We start from the raw sequence: 15,920 nt of genomic DNA on the forward strand, positions 1-15,920 counted from the left end.
AACTTCGTGAACAGTGCTAACTCATAGAATAAACATAAAGGGAACAAAAATGGTGGATATGTTTGAACCGACAAAGTAAGTGATGGACAACCGTTAAAAAGTAAATTTTTCCACTGGAATGTTTGTCTAGCCTAGCGCCTCTCTTCAATTTTTACTTTATTTCTTTTAGATAGCCATATGAAAGTGGCCAAGTAAAATAGATGGGTAACATACATCATCCACCAATACTTACCAAAAGAAAGTTTTACTTGGCAGATTACTGCTTTTCTATCGGTTCTCATCGATCTATTTCCCTGCTAATATTGCCATAATAAGAGTATTCACACATATATGTATAATATTCTAATAAATGCAAATATAACAACTGAAAAAGATGGAGGAAGTATAATTTGAGTGGGAGAAAATTTATGTAAACAACGAAGCTAACATGCATCATCCATCATAGTCCACTACTATTTATCAATAATAACAACGGTCAGTCCAGAAATTGCATCGTTAAGTCCTTTCTACGAATATCCCATCAATCTATTTTTCCGTTATTGATATGCAGTAATGGTTTAGAGTTGAGAAATCGGTCGGTAGACAGAACTTTGAATTTATGTGAAGAATGAAACTTTATAGACTGCAATTGTAGAATTTGGTCAAAGTATCGTTGGTGTTTGTAAGGGTGATGCGCAAGCCTGAAATGATAAGCAATTCAGGTTCATCATGCTTCAACTAATTCCGGAATGTCTTTTGTTTTTGATGAATGGTGTTTAAGCCTGAAATGATAAGTAATTCAGGTTCATACTTGAATGCTTCAACTAACTTCCGCAATGTTCTTTGTTTTTGATGAAGAGAAAGCAGGAAAAAGAGGAAAAGGAATTTACTGGGTAGACCGCCTCATCAAAATGCAATAATCTGTAAAAGTAAATTTTGGGTAAGTGTAACAAAGACTAATTTAGAAAATTACTATTGCCTATTATCAAATATGTCCAAAATTTATAAAAAAATTCCCGAAAATTGAGCAATTCAGCTCGAACCAATCATCAACTGATCGTCAATTATCTGGTCTCATTAAAGAATGTTTATAATGGAATGAAAGTCTGTAAATAAATTTAAAGATTAATAAATCGAACTAAATGCTAAAATTAATTCAAAGTTTAAAATTGAATTTTTGCTATGGCTATTATAGTTCTTATTGAAAGGAATAGAAAATCCCACTTAACTGTCTTTACTTTCTATATATAATCATTGATAAATTCTCGAGATCAAACTGCGGACAGACAGACACAATGTTAGGACAAATAAAAAAATTTTTTCGAACAAATCAATAGATGCTAAATACGAATTTGCATTTGCCTGCAAAAATTTGCGCCACGAACTGATGCGAAATGAACACCATAAAGGTTGTCGTTAATGTTGGCAATTATTGTGCAGACACAATATATACCTGTGTCTGTCTGTCTCTCTGTGCATATGTATATATATATATATGTGTGTATGTGTGTGTGTGTGTGTGTGTATGTATGTGTATGTGTCTGTATAGATATGGAACATGTCTTCTCACACTTTTGAGTAGTTGAAGTGACGAATTTATGAGAAATTAGACAAAGTAAACAGTGAAAAGATAGTACTATTGCAGAAGAATGGAGAGAATATTTAAATTTAAAGATCTTAAATGATTTCCAACTTTTCAGTAATATGCAATGGAAAATCTTTTTCAATTTATCAATTTGATATTAATTTTGTAAAAGAAATAACTGAGAGACAATTGAAACTTTAGAGAGAAAGAAATAAAGAAACTACGATAGGTATCATTGTAGTAACAAGTTTCCGAGAAAATAGGCCTTACTGCATTTTCTAAAAAAGCAGCAAAGTTCCAGTTTTTGGAGTTTGATTTAACAGACTTATCAGCAATTGCTCTCAATCACTCTGAAATGGAATGGGAGAGAAAATCGACTGCAATTTAAAATCGCTTTCCTCACACTCTCTCTATCGCTGATCCTAGTCTCAATTCATTTCAAAATAGCTTTATCACAAATAATTAGCAGCAAACTGAAATTTAAGTTCGATTTAAAAAGAAAAAGAGAGAAAGACTTTGAAAATAACTAAATTCACCCTAAAAGGGTTTTTAAACATTGTCCTCAGAAAACATTTTTAAACGATACTTTTTTGACTTATAGTTTCAAATACTTCATTTCATAAATTGAGAGTCTTGAGGGAAATTCAACTTAAGCACCCCAATAATTGACATGTCAAAGAGTGAAAAAGCTATTTTATCTATATGAATATGTTAACTAAGTCTAATCGTAAAAACCGAAATCTCTGAGTGTTACACAAATGATATTATCACTATTAACAATCAAGGATAAAAGGAAAGAAAAATAATCGTTACATGAAACAGCAGCGGACGCAAAATGGACGGGTCATTCATTCTCTGACTGTATTCAGTCTGCATCAAATATTAATAATTGAAATGGTTGAAAGAATGGACAACGGTGCATTAAAATTTTTTTTTTTTAAGCTTATATTCAAACAAACGAGATAGATGGTAGATGGAAGAGGCGCTTTTGGGTGAGCTTGAAGAAAGATGAATGAAAGAAGCCAATTCCTCCTTCCTTCCTACTTCAGTATCCGAAATTGGTTTCGAAATGGAAGACAATGATACTACTACTACTATCATCCATTCTACTATCATTACTCATAGTAGCATTACTATGACTAGACTTTAGAGTATATCGATTTATGTCCTCTTCCTTCATCCTAACAATCCTAGTAACAACGCTCATGAAACTATCCCTAACCTGTCTAAAAAAAGAAAGCGGATTCAATTTCGACAGTGATGGGAGTTTGGAAATTTCTGATATGAGACTTCTGAATCCACAAATCCTTTTATTAAGCTATGAATTCATAAAATACACTCGTAAATCCTTCTGACAAATCTAAAAGGCAGCTCTAATTCATTTTCAAATATGTCTCGAGTATTATTAAAATCGCCATGAACTGTTCAGAAATCAATATTAGCAGGAAATTTTAAAAAAGAAAAAAGAAAAACAAAGAGGACTCCGTATCTGTAACGGATATTAACGTATTATCCTTTTAATGCTATCATCTACAATTTACTCAAGAAAGTAAATCATATTGGTTTAATAGAAATCAATATATTTGCTTTAGTAATTCATTTCTTTCAAGCAAAGATGCAAAAAAAAAAAAAAAAAACAAAATGAAATGAAAACGGTTTTACATGGAAATTCTTTGGAAATTTTAATCAAAATCTATAGTCATTCATTTTTTTAAACAACACTAAATCAATCAGTCCATTTACTTCCTGATATGATAAGATGTGAAAGTCGCGTTTAATCAACGTTTGCCTGCTAGCAAATATAATAGCATCACTGTTATTCCCTAAACTGATATTCAAATGAAATGGTTATTGAATACGAAAATTAGATAAGAGAGCAAAAAAGATTGAATAAGAGATGTTGAACCAGTGATAGATAAAGTACATGAACAGTGGATAAAAAATAAGTCTACCTGGCATAGTACTAATTAGATACTGGATTGAAAATTTAATTAATTTAGCTCAATTTATTTAAATATTTGGAGTTGTTTCAAGCTAAATGAAACTAATGTCTATGTATTGATAGCAAGCAAAAAACATTAAAATAAGACTGAATGTTTTAATATAAACGTTTTGATTACAGTTACTGAATTGGAAGATGGAATAAACTAGACAGGAAGGTAAGAGAAGAGAAGAGAATTGGTGAAAATAAAATGGTAGTAGTAGTTAGTAGTAGTAAACAGTTGTGTATCAATTGAACGAACTAACCCGATGAAGAGTAACGGAAAGAAGCTGCCAACTGACGCTCGAACTTGAGCCAGTAGTTGCACCCTGAAACAGGGAAATGAATTTCAACAACTTCGTATCAATTCTCATTTTAAGGAAATATCCTGTTGTAAAATAGATCCCTTCACTCGATTAGAAACAGAGGAGTGGAAAAAGCAGTTTTGGAAATGTACATTGATTGAATGCTTTAGGATACGAAGCATTTTTAGAGAAGTGCTAACATTTCTTCTCCTCTCATCCATTCTGATAAATTCCGACATCTATAATATCGAGAGTTAACCTCAGCGAACATTTAATTTGGATTCATTTTTATCTCTATCTTAATCTTTATCACAATTCTGTTAAATGGAGAATTGTAATTGATAAATTAAATTATAAATGAAGTTGGAAGTATTATTTAAGCAGGAAGCTTTTGCTTCCTTAACAAGAAATTACTTCATAAGCAATATTTTTAACTGGAAATTATTCCCAAGGATTACGAGCTTGGTGATTTGATTCATGACATATAAAAATATCTTGTTCTCCCAATTTTTTAACATAATGACATGCCAAAATAATCGATGATTAACATTTGCCATATCCCTTTCACTTTTAGATATCCGTATTATTTCTTGGTGTTTCCGGTGGATTGATATCGCAGTAGCAATTGCGATAACATTGTTTTATTTGCTCCAATAGTATAGCGCTAGAGATGTCCTATTTATTTATTTGTTTGTTTGTTCTTTTGTCACGATTCGATTATATGCCATAACTTAACCATTTCTGTCCATAATGTCTTGAAAAGATTAGGTTTATAAGGATAAAAATTCCGATACATTTTTATGTTTCAATTGGCTATTCTTGGTGTTCGTTTTCAGGTAAAAGTTTGCCACAATGTTTGTTTAACTATTAGATATTTTATATGATAATGCAGAAAGGAGCATTATGTGCATTTTAAGTTGAAGATGAAATCGAGTTTTTCAAAAGTAACAATCAGAAAGGTTTTTTTTCTCCTTTTTTTTTACACAAATATGGCATTTTCTAAAGTATATCGCAATTTTCACTTAATCCTTTTTTTATCTTCAACGAAAAGACATCAGTTGAATTTGGAAATTTTGTAACACCTCCATTTTGCAAATTACTCCGCACAAGTCCCATTGTATTTATTAGAAATTTTAACTATTCAAATATAGACTTTGTTGGAAATGCATTAATATCCCCTTATTAAGCAAAAGATTGAATATCTGTTCGCAAACTTTTGCAAAATAGTTTGATAAAGTGTAGCACTTCTTAAATTCTTAGAAATATATGTAGAAAAAAAAAAATAAGTCAAGAAGTTTAGAAGGAAATGAAGATTTCGCAGAGATGCTAGGAATAAATGAAAGTTGATATATTGGATATCGTTATTTCAATTTAACGGTTAAATTTATTCAGTTTGTTGAAGAGAGAGATTATTCATCTCTGCAAGATATTTTTCTTTGCCCCTTCGCCAGTTTCAATAAATCTGCCAAAAGTGAACAAAAGAAGAACTGAAATTACAGGGATTGGAAAAGCTGTAACCAGTTTTCTTGAAAAATATTTAAAAATTTGAACCTAATTCGAATATCATCAAAGATTCAGCTAAGTTCCTATCATTCATGATATATGAATAATTAAATATTCCTTCGGTAAACAAATTTTCCAGTATATAAAACATCTATTTTACCGTTTTTTTTCTTTTTTTTTTTATTTACGACGAGTAATGTGGCAATTGTCAGCAGATGATATAAAGTAATTAAATATTATACAACTACATATGTAAATAGGTTTAACTTATTTTGCTGAGAAAGTGGCAAATGATTGATCATAATAAGATTTCTAACAATGTAAATTTAACTGTAAAAAAAAAAGCAAAAATTTAAGGGAAGAAAGAAATTGTAGACTGCTCCGTTTATGTCAGAAAATCTAAACTATCAATGAGTTGCATGATATTACCTGGTCTGACATTTCATCCGATAAGTGGGATACCTTATTACGCTCACTGTATCGTGGATGTTGTAATGAATTCGTATGATTTTCTTTGCTGGACAATTTCGGTGAGCTGCAATTCATTACCATCGATGTGGACATGGAAATTCCAGTGCTACTTGCACCATTCTCAAATATCGGCCAACCGTTGATACTGTCGATTGGTCGACCTTCCCACATCTGTAGTATTGTTTCTTCGCCTGCAACTACTTGCTTGAATTTTCCTAGAAGTATGAAAAAAGAAATTATCGATCAAATAACAAATCCTTTTGAAGTTGACAGACAATAACACAGTAACAGTCGTCGTTTTTGAGGAAAATTAATCTTTCAAACAAAAATCATAAATAGTGCAAATTTTAATTAACTGACTTCAAATTAGAAATTTAAAATGTCACGACACAAATTGAGTAAAGCTGAAGTATGAAACCATCAAAATGAAAGAAAGTAATAATTCCATCGTGTTTAAAAATTTACTTCAATCTCACCATTCCGTAGCATTTGCTTTCCTGACGACCGGCTAATCTCCTAAAAGTCTCCAACAGATACGGAAGAAAATCATAAAAACTGAGAGGTAAAGTTTAGGACAAAAAGAATCGCAGCAACAATACTTATCGTTTAACTACATTTTGGTGACTTGAAACTAGAGCCAACAACAACTGTTTCACACTTTCACTATTACACCTAAAAATGGATCTTATTCGACCACTTTACCACGCAAAATTAGCATTCATTGTATTAAATTTTGCAGTACTTAATGGTTTCTAAAAGTTTTCACAAAAAAAGAAATGAAATTATTATTTCGATGAGAACAATTTTTCTGGGCAATTTTGGCTCAATTATCTGAAGTGTGGCAGAAAAATCTAAAATTTAACAGATTCATTTTGAAATTTCCAAATTCAAAATAAAATTTTCAACCGGATCTTCACATCCGACATTGATTTCATGCTTAATAAGCAATGAAAAAAGAAAAAAATGAAAGCTTACCATGGTGAAAAAATTAGCAGCACAATAATTCGAAGTATTTTAAGGTCATGGCTTAAACTTTGAAAGTACCAATACAGTGAAAATCAAAGTTTAGTAAGTCGATGATGAGCATAGATAATCAGATATATAGTTAATACCTGACTTCTGAGTTGTCAGGCAATTTTTGCTTCCAAACTTGAAAATGCCAAGCAAATCACGGTCTTGAAAATTCAAAATTTAAATTTAGAGTTTGAATAATAGACAAAATGAAAGGGAAACAAGTGAGATACGAGAGCAAATAGGCCAAAAAGAGGAAAGAGATTAGAAATTTGAAGGATGAAAGAATTGAAAGAAGAGTCTCTACAATTCCCCGAGGTATTTTCCTAGCTTTTCAGGAAAATACACCGAAAAACAAAAAGTTGAAAATACATATATATCTTTTTCGTGGCATCGATAGCACAGCTTGCCTTGGTGATCGTAAATCCTAAATTGGGAACCAAGTTTATGATATATTTGACAATGTCTGCAGGCCAAGAAAATGATCAGTTAAAAACGCTACCAGCAGCTTTAGCCAAAGTCAGAGACAAAAAAAAAAAAAAAAGAAATTGTTCATTATTCCTGATCCAATATATTGAGATAATGATTTCGCTGACTTTTAGTTTCACCATAGATTTGTTGAATTAATGAAGCTTCATTCTGAGCCAGAAAATTGATCTTTCTTCATCTTCTTGCTTCCTCTAATTGACTTTTGCATTTGCATTACTTTGGAGGTAACCTTGTAAACCATTCAAATGGGAAAATTTTTGGATCAGTATGGAAATCAGTCAAATAAATGTAATTCTCATCAGTCATCACTGATGCAAGAATTAAAACTGAACAGAACTTATAAAATCATTCATTTTACAAGGAATATAAATTAAAGGACAAGTGACAGAAGTGTCGCTGGGTTCAGGTATATTCTAACCTGTCTTCGTTATTTAAGCGACTTTGTTATTAGCAAATGTTTAGTGAGAATAAACAATTTTACACTATTTCCATTAGGTTTTGTGGAATTTCCGCGCACAGTGAAAAACTAATTATTTTCCATCAATTTCACTTTCTCGTATCACTCACTGAACAACCCTTCAAATTTGGCTCATTAACGAGTAACAGCAACAATGCCATTAAAGTTGGAAAGAATTGCATTGGAAACTAAAAATTCGGGACAAATATAATGCAAGAAATTGGGAAGTTGAAATAGGAGAAAAGTTGAATTTAGATGGAATGAGTTTTAAGCTTTTGCTTTAAATCAGACACGATATGAAACATTTTTGGTATGAAACAAATCATATTAATCATTTCTGGTCTTCTCAAAAATTATGCATCTCACTCTTTACTCATTTATAAAAACATCCGCAACTGTCCACACTAATTAAGAAGTGACATTAAATGGGACAGGATTAAATTCTGACCATATGATTGAAAATGGTGACAACTACTCATTCATAGCATCAATGAAATGGTCAAGAGATTGAAAATCGCAAATAGTGCAAATGGTTATACTGATATCTTAAAAAATTTGCCGATAATAACTGATTTAACGAATTATATTTGCAAAATTATTACCAAACAACAATAACTATTTTCAAAATATTATCAATCACATTGATAGGGAGGATTAAATCACAAAAATAATCGGTAAATGAGTGAAACTGGCAGTAAAACTTGTCACATAGATGACCAATCAAAGCAAGTACCCCCCTAAAGAGCATTAAAAATCTGCATGCCTGATATTTTAAGAATTTAAATCCTTACTATCTGAAGGACATGTTAAAGTTTCCAATGTCCTAAAAGTATTCAAAAGACAGGGAGAAGAGCGTTTAAATGGAATTAAAATTTACTAATATGAAAAGAAAAAAGACTAACCAATAATAGCATGGAGACAAGACTAGATGAAGAAGATTTGTACTAAGAGGAAACAATCTAGTATCACTCTCGGGAAATCCAAAAGCAAATGTTGTAAAGGAACGATGTAACAGGAAAATGAAGGAAGGAAGTTATTGAAATGACTTCAAAGAGATGTTTAATTCAATTACACGTCTGTTTTACGATAAGCTACAAAATGATTGAATAATTCATTGAAATGACCTGATATTAATGCAAATGAAATCAATCAACCTATCGCTGTCATTGCTGGTTTCCCTTCATTCCCTTTCACTTTCTTCTGTTTGCTTTCGTTAACAATAATGTTTCTTAAATGACATCATTGAAAGTCACAATTTGATGACAGTTATGGTAAATGACATCAATAGCACTAACAGTGAGTTTAGATGAATAAAAAATAATGACAGTATCTTATGAAATTTAGAAAGGAGTTGAAGAAACATAATGCAAACATGAGAAATCCTACAAATTGGAAAATTTTTCCTATAAATTGGAAAAAAAAATTTCGATTGGAAAATTTCGTCACTCTAATAGATGAATTGGATATATCAGGGCAAGAAGTCGTTTTGGAAGATGAGTAAGGTAAAATCTATACGAACAAATCAGAAAAAATGTGATTTCTGCAAAATCATTTGTTGAAATTCATCAAAACATATGAAAATCATGAAGTACTTGCAGTGACTGCAAAATTCACTACATCAAAAATTCTTCGAAAATTTTGTGAGAACGAAAGGAAGATGCAGCTATAGGCCTTAGATCTTAAACCTTAGCAATAATTATAACATGTAGTGGACATTTTGGATGATCGCCTAAAACGAATGAGTGGAAAGGAAATGTCATTGCTTGTAAGCCATATATATCGTACAGACTAAAGGAGAGCCAGAGCTGTAATTCGATGATTGTGGTGATGTTGGGGATTGGGTTCCTCAATTAAAAAGTTTGATTATGAGATGAACATTCGGTAACACTCAAAGTTACGGGAACGAAGCTGCAGATTCAGAAAGATTCGAAAGATTTTCTCTGTGTAGAAAAGCAATACAACGATGATCTGAAATCTGAAAGAAGGGATTTCTGTTTTAAGTAGTGATTAAGCAAAAGGAGTAAATAAGCACTTGTTCGATTGATGTGACAACGATTATTATATTTAAATATCTATGAATAATGTCATAATACATCGATAAAGTTCTCCTTAGCTTCCAACATCCATTTGGAATTCCAACTAACTTTACAAATGGCTCATATTTTCATTCTTTTCAATTCAATATTTTAAATGAATTCTCGTAGCACTTGCTTAGTTTAGTTCCCGGGAGATTTACAGAGCCGCAAGTGAAGATGAGACATTTGGATGCCATGTTTAAAGATAGACAAGGATTTGTACTTGAAAGCATTCCATCAAAAATCTGTTAAATATGTTAAATGCTGAAATCTTGTAAATACCTGTTTATATGGATTTGAAATATGTGGTATTGAGGGAACAATACACTAAGTTCCAACTCTAAGCTTTGAAGATATTGAGATTTTAGTCGTAAAGTACTTCCACAGTAGTCCCCATATAGCAGTAATAATAATAGTGGTAGAAGCAGAGATGCTATTAATATTACTCGTCAATTATCATATCACTCTAAATTTACATATAGCATGACGTGATCGCATACATTCTTTTCTTCTTTCCGTCTACCCAATTTCAAACATTTATAATGCTCACTTTCAAATCCCAAATCATCACTTACAAATTTTCAAATAAATTAAACAAATATAAATGAAAGTTAATGCATCTTGCTACCAAATTCGATTTTTCCAAACTGATTCCATTAGATAATTAAGGGACCGGCAATGATTCACCGCATTTCCATTTCCATTTATCCCAATTCTGCGCTCAATTTTTTTTTCCTTTCACTGATTCAAATTTGCTACATATTTTGGTATCAGCTGAACAAATCATCCCATTAGCGATTAATTTTCAAAAAAAAGTTATAACTCAAAGATCGATCGAAAATGGATATATGAAAGGATAACAATTCACTTAGATAGCCTCCACTTCTCTCTTCGTTCTTCTATTTTATGAGTACATTACAGGAAACTCTGTAAAGTCTAGCAAAATAATTACAATTGGCTGAAATGCAAAATGAGAATGGTTTACTATCTTAGCCTAATTACTTCTCACTCATCATCAAACGATAACCCAACACTGTGATGCACTTGGAATCCACTTGGACTACCCACTGTCTATGATGCCTTCTAACCAGTAAAAGTTAACTCACTTAAGATCGAAACCTGTAAATTCAAATGAAAATTGCAAACTGCGCGTAGCTAACGATAGAATGTATAAACTACAGTTCACTGGTGCAGCATGCATCTATGTGTGTGTGCGACAATGTATGTGACAAAAATAAACCTTTTAGAGAAGGCATTCTGTACTTTTATCTAAAATGCAAACTTGTTTTAAACAACAAAAAAGTATAGGAAGTTTCTCTTTATTACACATTGCAACCTTCTTTCGTATTTAGACGTATTTTACATCAATGTTATGAAAATTGAAAAGAATGGTTGCATGGTTTAATATATGATAAAAGAGAAGGTATAAAAAGGAGGAAGGAATGAATGAATGAGGGCGGAACGGATATAATTGAACAGCAGGAATTCCGGATGGTAGGATGGATCATAGGACGACCTAACGATTGCCAACAAAATTAGAATCAATAGTGGACAGAGAAATGTGTAGCAACTGAAATTATGATCGGTTCGGTGTTCTTGTAAAACACTTTCAGACATCAAATATTGGTATTTTAATTCATAAAATTGTGTTTTTGAACAATGAGTTCTCTAGAAGGATGCTGAAGATTGGGTTAAAAAATAAATAAACTTTAAAAAATATGTAATGTTTTAATTTTTTCCATTTAAAGGAGGAGAATTTTAAATGTTAAAATCAGGAAGGAATAAGAGATGCAAACTAACTTTAATTTCAAGCGCAATTAATCAAAAAGAAAAGAATACTTTTGTGTGCTAATGCAACAAAAGGAACATCATTTCAAAAACTTGATATTTGAAAAGAATTAAGAACATAATTAAGTTAACGAAGAATGGGAAGGTTTGGGAAAGAATGAACAGCAATAAAATTGTGCTAGCAATCACTAATGATACTGTTCGATACTGCTAGAATGACCTTTCCTGTTGTTGTCATTGCAGAGACTGTCATTGTCATTATAACTGCTCGACAATCATTGGGCGGTAAAGGCCTTGGAAATAACTTCAAAATCATGCTGTATACATCTGATCTTTATCTTAACAACGACATTTACATTACAGGCAAATGGGTTATATATCAGATACTACCCACTTCAGACAACAATCGAAAGAACCAAAAATGTTCACTAGGATTTTCCCATCGTCAAGTAGAAATATTTTTTAGCTCGGGAAATCAAATCACAAAGGAACGTAATATTTTGCAAGTTTTAGACAAATTGAGAAAGCCAAGTAGTTCAATTTTGAAATGTGAAAAGAAAAAACAAGCTTCTGTCAGTCATATCAAAATTTTGCAACTTTAAAGTAATTGTGTAGCTATCAAATAAGTTTGCAAATAAGTGATAGTCTCAGCTGATTACGATGCTCCAACATCGAGCCTGTCACAACGTTGTGCGACTTCAGAGAGATATTTCAAGACCGAAACTAGTACTGTATCTTTTAACACAATATGCTTTCGGGGTTGAACTCATAGAATTCTCTCCGGATATCTTTTTCGATAGAACGATTCCAGCTGCTTACAGAAGGAACAGACGACTGGTTTCAACAATTACAAATAAATATTGGTAGAATTCATTAACAAGAAAGCATGAGAAATTATGTATCATTCGTCGATAGTTCGTGACTTTTTATTTTATGTAGCAAAAAGATTAAAAAAAGAGCGAAAAAGAAATAATTTTATGAAAGCCAAATTTTAAACGGTTGAAAATTTCTATCAAATAATCAATGAATTTTAAACTTCATTAAGGAATGCTACGATATTAACTGTAATTTTTTAAAGAAAAAATGGGAAAATTTTTAATAGAAAAGAATTTAGAAATTAGAGAAAGCAAGGAAAAAGATAAGTGATGATTGAAAGAGTATCCACATTTTGACGGTCTGTTTTTTAAAGTCATTTTTCATTTTCTTGAAAGGGAGTTCAAACTGTTTTTCGAATTTTTTTTTTCTGAGGAATAATACTTTCTTAATTGCTCACCTATTCATTCAACAGATTGATAAAGTTGCATGATGTTAATAATGATGGTAGAAGCAGTAGATCCTAGTCATGAAATTACCTGGGGAAGACACGATGCCAACTATTAGAGGACTTTATCTAAACTATTTGTTATATAGTAGCCAAGGAGTAAAGGATAGAAAATAGCTCAGAAGTTACTTCTAAGAATCAATTTCTAAATCCAACTGACAGCTCAAGTACTGCTTGGAGAAGAAAAGAGATAATATGTGAGCCTGAATTTATTTGTGATGCAAAGTGTTTAAAGGACATTTCACACCTTTTGCAAAATCTAAGTTGCTTCTTGTCAAGCAAATATTCCCAAATCACGTATATTTTATCAAAATTACTGAAATGTTGCATAATCTCTAAAAGAAAAGGCGTTATTTACTACGTTACTTAGTAGTGGAAAACGTTTGTGGCTTTTAATGGGATGCAACAGGGCACCAAACGACGGGATTTCTTCCCAATAAATTACAAAAATATGCAATTTAAATCGTAGCACGTTAAAATCATAACAGTCCCGCCATCGTTACTGTATTATTACTGTCGTATTGACGTGACAGCAACATAATTATCAAACTTGTCACCAGTATCATCGTCACAGTTACAACACTATTGTTATTATCCCTATAATAATTGGTACTTTCATCGGTTACTTAGAGGATTATGGGAAGCACTTACTTTACAATTATCCGCATTATCATGACCAGCAAACATAATTACAGTTCCAAATGGTGTTCATTTTATGATATTAACACCATCAGCCCACTATCACCTCAGGAGTCATTATCAATACGTCCCTTCGCTAAAGCTATTTACTTTATCACTAAGTTCGTATTTTCCATATATGAATTAACCATTGCAATAAATAAATTCAAATCATTTCAATTATTAGGAAGGGATTTTCATCATGCTTTTTGCACAAAAATGCGAATTTTGTTCTCGTAAATGTGCTCTTGCTAAAATTAGAAATGAAACATCAATTCCCGTTAAATAACCATTATTTACTATTTTCTACGACATAGCCAAATGTTCACGTAATTGATTCATACCACTTGGCCAAGTGATTTGAATTTTTGGGTGAACCTGAAACATGACCTCTTCTGTTTAATTTCACCTGGCTAATTTGATAACATCATCAGAGTATTGAAAGAATATTTTTCAACTATCATACATCTTTCAGAAGATAGTGTGCCATGCATCCCATATAGATACGGAGAGTATGGGGTGGTGTCCCCGTGGTTGTGAAGTTATCGAGTATGAAAATCTGAACAGCGAGTTCTATTTGATAGCTTAGAATTAAGTATTAATGACAATATGTAAATGTTGACGAAATCCTAACTCGTATTTGGTGACAATGTTTGAAGTTGTAGAGAGGGAACAAAAAGGATGAAGGTCCTCTATTGAATATTACGATAGTCGGCAAGGTAATGGAATACAAAGTTTCAAACTACTGAGAAGACATTATCGCATCTTAGCAGTGTGAAATTATGAGGAACTTTGTCAAAGATTTATTGAAAGGTAAATAAGACGAACCACGAACCATTACCTATCAACAATAACAACAACAATAGCAAAATTGAATTCATTTTTTGGGGAGCAGCAGATGCTTTTTTTGGGATTGGAATGAGGATGGTCTTGTGATGAGACAATGGAATCTAAGTGATCATGAGATAGTTGACATGCAAATGAGAAGCAGACCGCTTTTGTGTTCTTTTTTTTCAAAGGGCTATTTACCAACAAAGGAAACCTCGGTCATTCTTCCTTCCAACAGCATTACTACTATGTCCAGGTCGAGGAAAGCCACTTTTTCCGATGCTTTGCACCGAGATTTATCTCGGGATGAAAAATTTCTGAGTGAAAAATGATAACGAATAACCTTTCGTATTCAACAATATTTTCTCAAATCTTGCAATACCGATTTTCTGAGGACGGGAATAAATCATAGTAAAGTGTCAAAATTTTATAGCAAAAGAATAAGGCTAAAACTTATGGCATAAAAGTTGGCATCTAAAGCTAATGCACTTAATATTAACATGGCATTGAAGTAGTAACGACGGGATTTTCATAATTTTAGAGTTATAAAAATGAAATTGAGAATAATTTAGTAAATGAATTCCAATGACCGATTAGTAAGTGGGATTAAATACCTTTTATTTCAAACTTTTTTTAACTCTAAAACTCAACTTTCGGTACAAAAGGGAAGGTAAACATTTAAAAATATCAGAAACTAAGAGAGAAAGAGAGAGAGAGAGAAACAAATCGTGGACAACGACGCGGAGAGATCGAATATAAATTGGTGATCCTTGGTCGAACGTCCAGTACGACAACACATACAGAGACACAGAGCGCCACATACGCAGCATGGGTCGTGCGACAGAAGGATGTCATACGGACGATAAGATTAGCAGGGGTTAGCCGAGGTACCGGATGAGGAGGATAGTTGTCTAGACATCCCTCGCCGCAAGAACACACTACGCGCGCACTTCTATACAGCGCTCGGTCACGCTAGGGTCAAAATAACTTGTTCACTGGGCATTTGTCTAATTATGACAAGCTGTAATATGAGGTTATCTTATCAATGATATTGGTGATTATTTGCAAAGATTTATGACTTTAAAATGACCGCATTTTTACCTGACCTTGCTCGGAATGGCAGAAAGCTTTTTTAGATTTCTTGATATATGCGATTTCCTCGAAATTTCTTCGAAGTTAGGAACGAATTGTATTACATAAATAACAAAGTCTCAAAATTTGGAGGAAAATTTAAAGAATTTTATAAGAGCCTACTTTTATATCAGTGGTATGAGTGATTTGCAAAGGACTTGTCTTAAGAGAGAAATAAGATATTTGAAATTGAGAGCAGTCCTAGTAACTTCGAATTTAGGATAACTTAACTTCGCCGAATCCATGCATACGATAATTTCCATTTTCATTGGATGAAAGCAATGCTCTTTTGACTTTAAAAATCTTCTGAGAGTGAAA

General features: G+C 32.1%; 5 protein-coding genes across 5 annotated transcripts; 2 read left to right on the forward strand and 3 right to left on the reverse strand.

Annotated features, from left to right (window-relative positions):
- Positions 1–1,331: 1,331 nt before the first annotated feature.
- On the reverse strand, positions 1,332–1,664 carry LOAG_00394 (hypothetical protein; the record flags this gene model as incomplete). Its single annotated transcript, XM_003135934.1, has 1 exon — positions 1,332–1,664. A coding segment is annotated over one exon (333 nt), but the record flags the coding sequence as incomplete, so codon positions are not given.
- Positions 1,665–2,609: 945 nt separating this feature from the next.
- On the reverse strand, positions 2,610–4,071 carry LOAG_00395 (hypothetical protein; the record flags this gene model as incomplete). The annotated part of the gene is made up of 4 exons (XM_003135935.1): positions 2,610–2,790; positions 2,902–2,924; positions 3,812–3,874; positions 4,003–4,071. 4 exons carry the CDS (start codon positions 4,069–4,071, stop codon positions 2,610–2,612), a joined length of 336 nt encoding a protein of 111 aa, XP_003135983.1.
- Positions 4,072–5,752: 1,681 nt separating this feature from the next.
- LOAG_00396 (hypothetical protein) lies at positions 5,753–5,995 on the reverse strand (the record flags this gene model as incomplete). Its single annotated transcript, XM_003135936.2, has 1 exon — positions 5,753–5,995. The coding sequence occupies one exon, from the start codon at positions 5,993–5,995 to the stop codon at positions 5,753–5,755; it is 243 nt and encodes an 80-aa protein (XP_003135984.2).
- Positions 5,996–11,859: 5,864 nt separating this feature from the next.
- Positions 11,860–12,501, forward strand: LOAG_00397 (hypothetical protein; the record flags this gene model as incomplete). Its single annotated transcript, XM_003135937.1, has 2 exons — positions 11,860–12,216; positions 12,466–12,501. The coding sequence occupies 2 exons, from the start codon at positions 11,860–11,862 to the stop codon at positions 12,499–12,501; spliced, it is 393 nt and encodes a 130-aa protein (XP_003135985.1).
- Positions 12,502–15,046: 2,545 nt separating this feature from the next.
- Positions 15,047–15,369, forward strand: LOAG_00398 (hypothetical protein; the record flags this gene model as incomplete). Its single annotated transcript, XM_020445421.1, has 2 exons — positions 15,047–15,067; positions 15,163–15,369. 2 exons carry the CDS (start codon positions 15,047–15,049, stop codon positions 15,367–15,369), a joined length of 228 nt encoding a protein of 75 aa, XP_020304116.1.
- Positions 15,370–15,920: the final 551 nt, after the last annotated feature.

This window comes from Loa loa, assembly GCF_000183805.2.
Source record: "Loa loa unplaced genomic scaffold supercont3.45, whole genome shotgun sequence".
NCBI lineage: Eukaryota > Metazoa > Nematoda > Chromadorea > Rhabditida > Onchocercidae > Loa > Loa loa.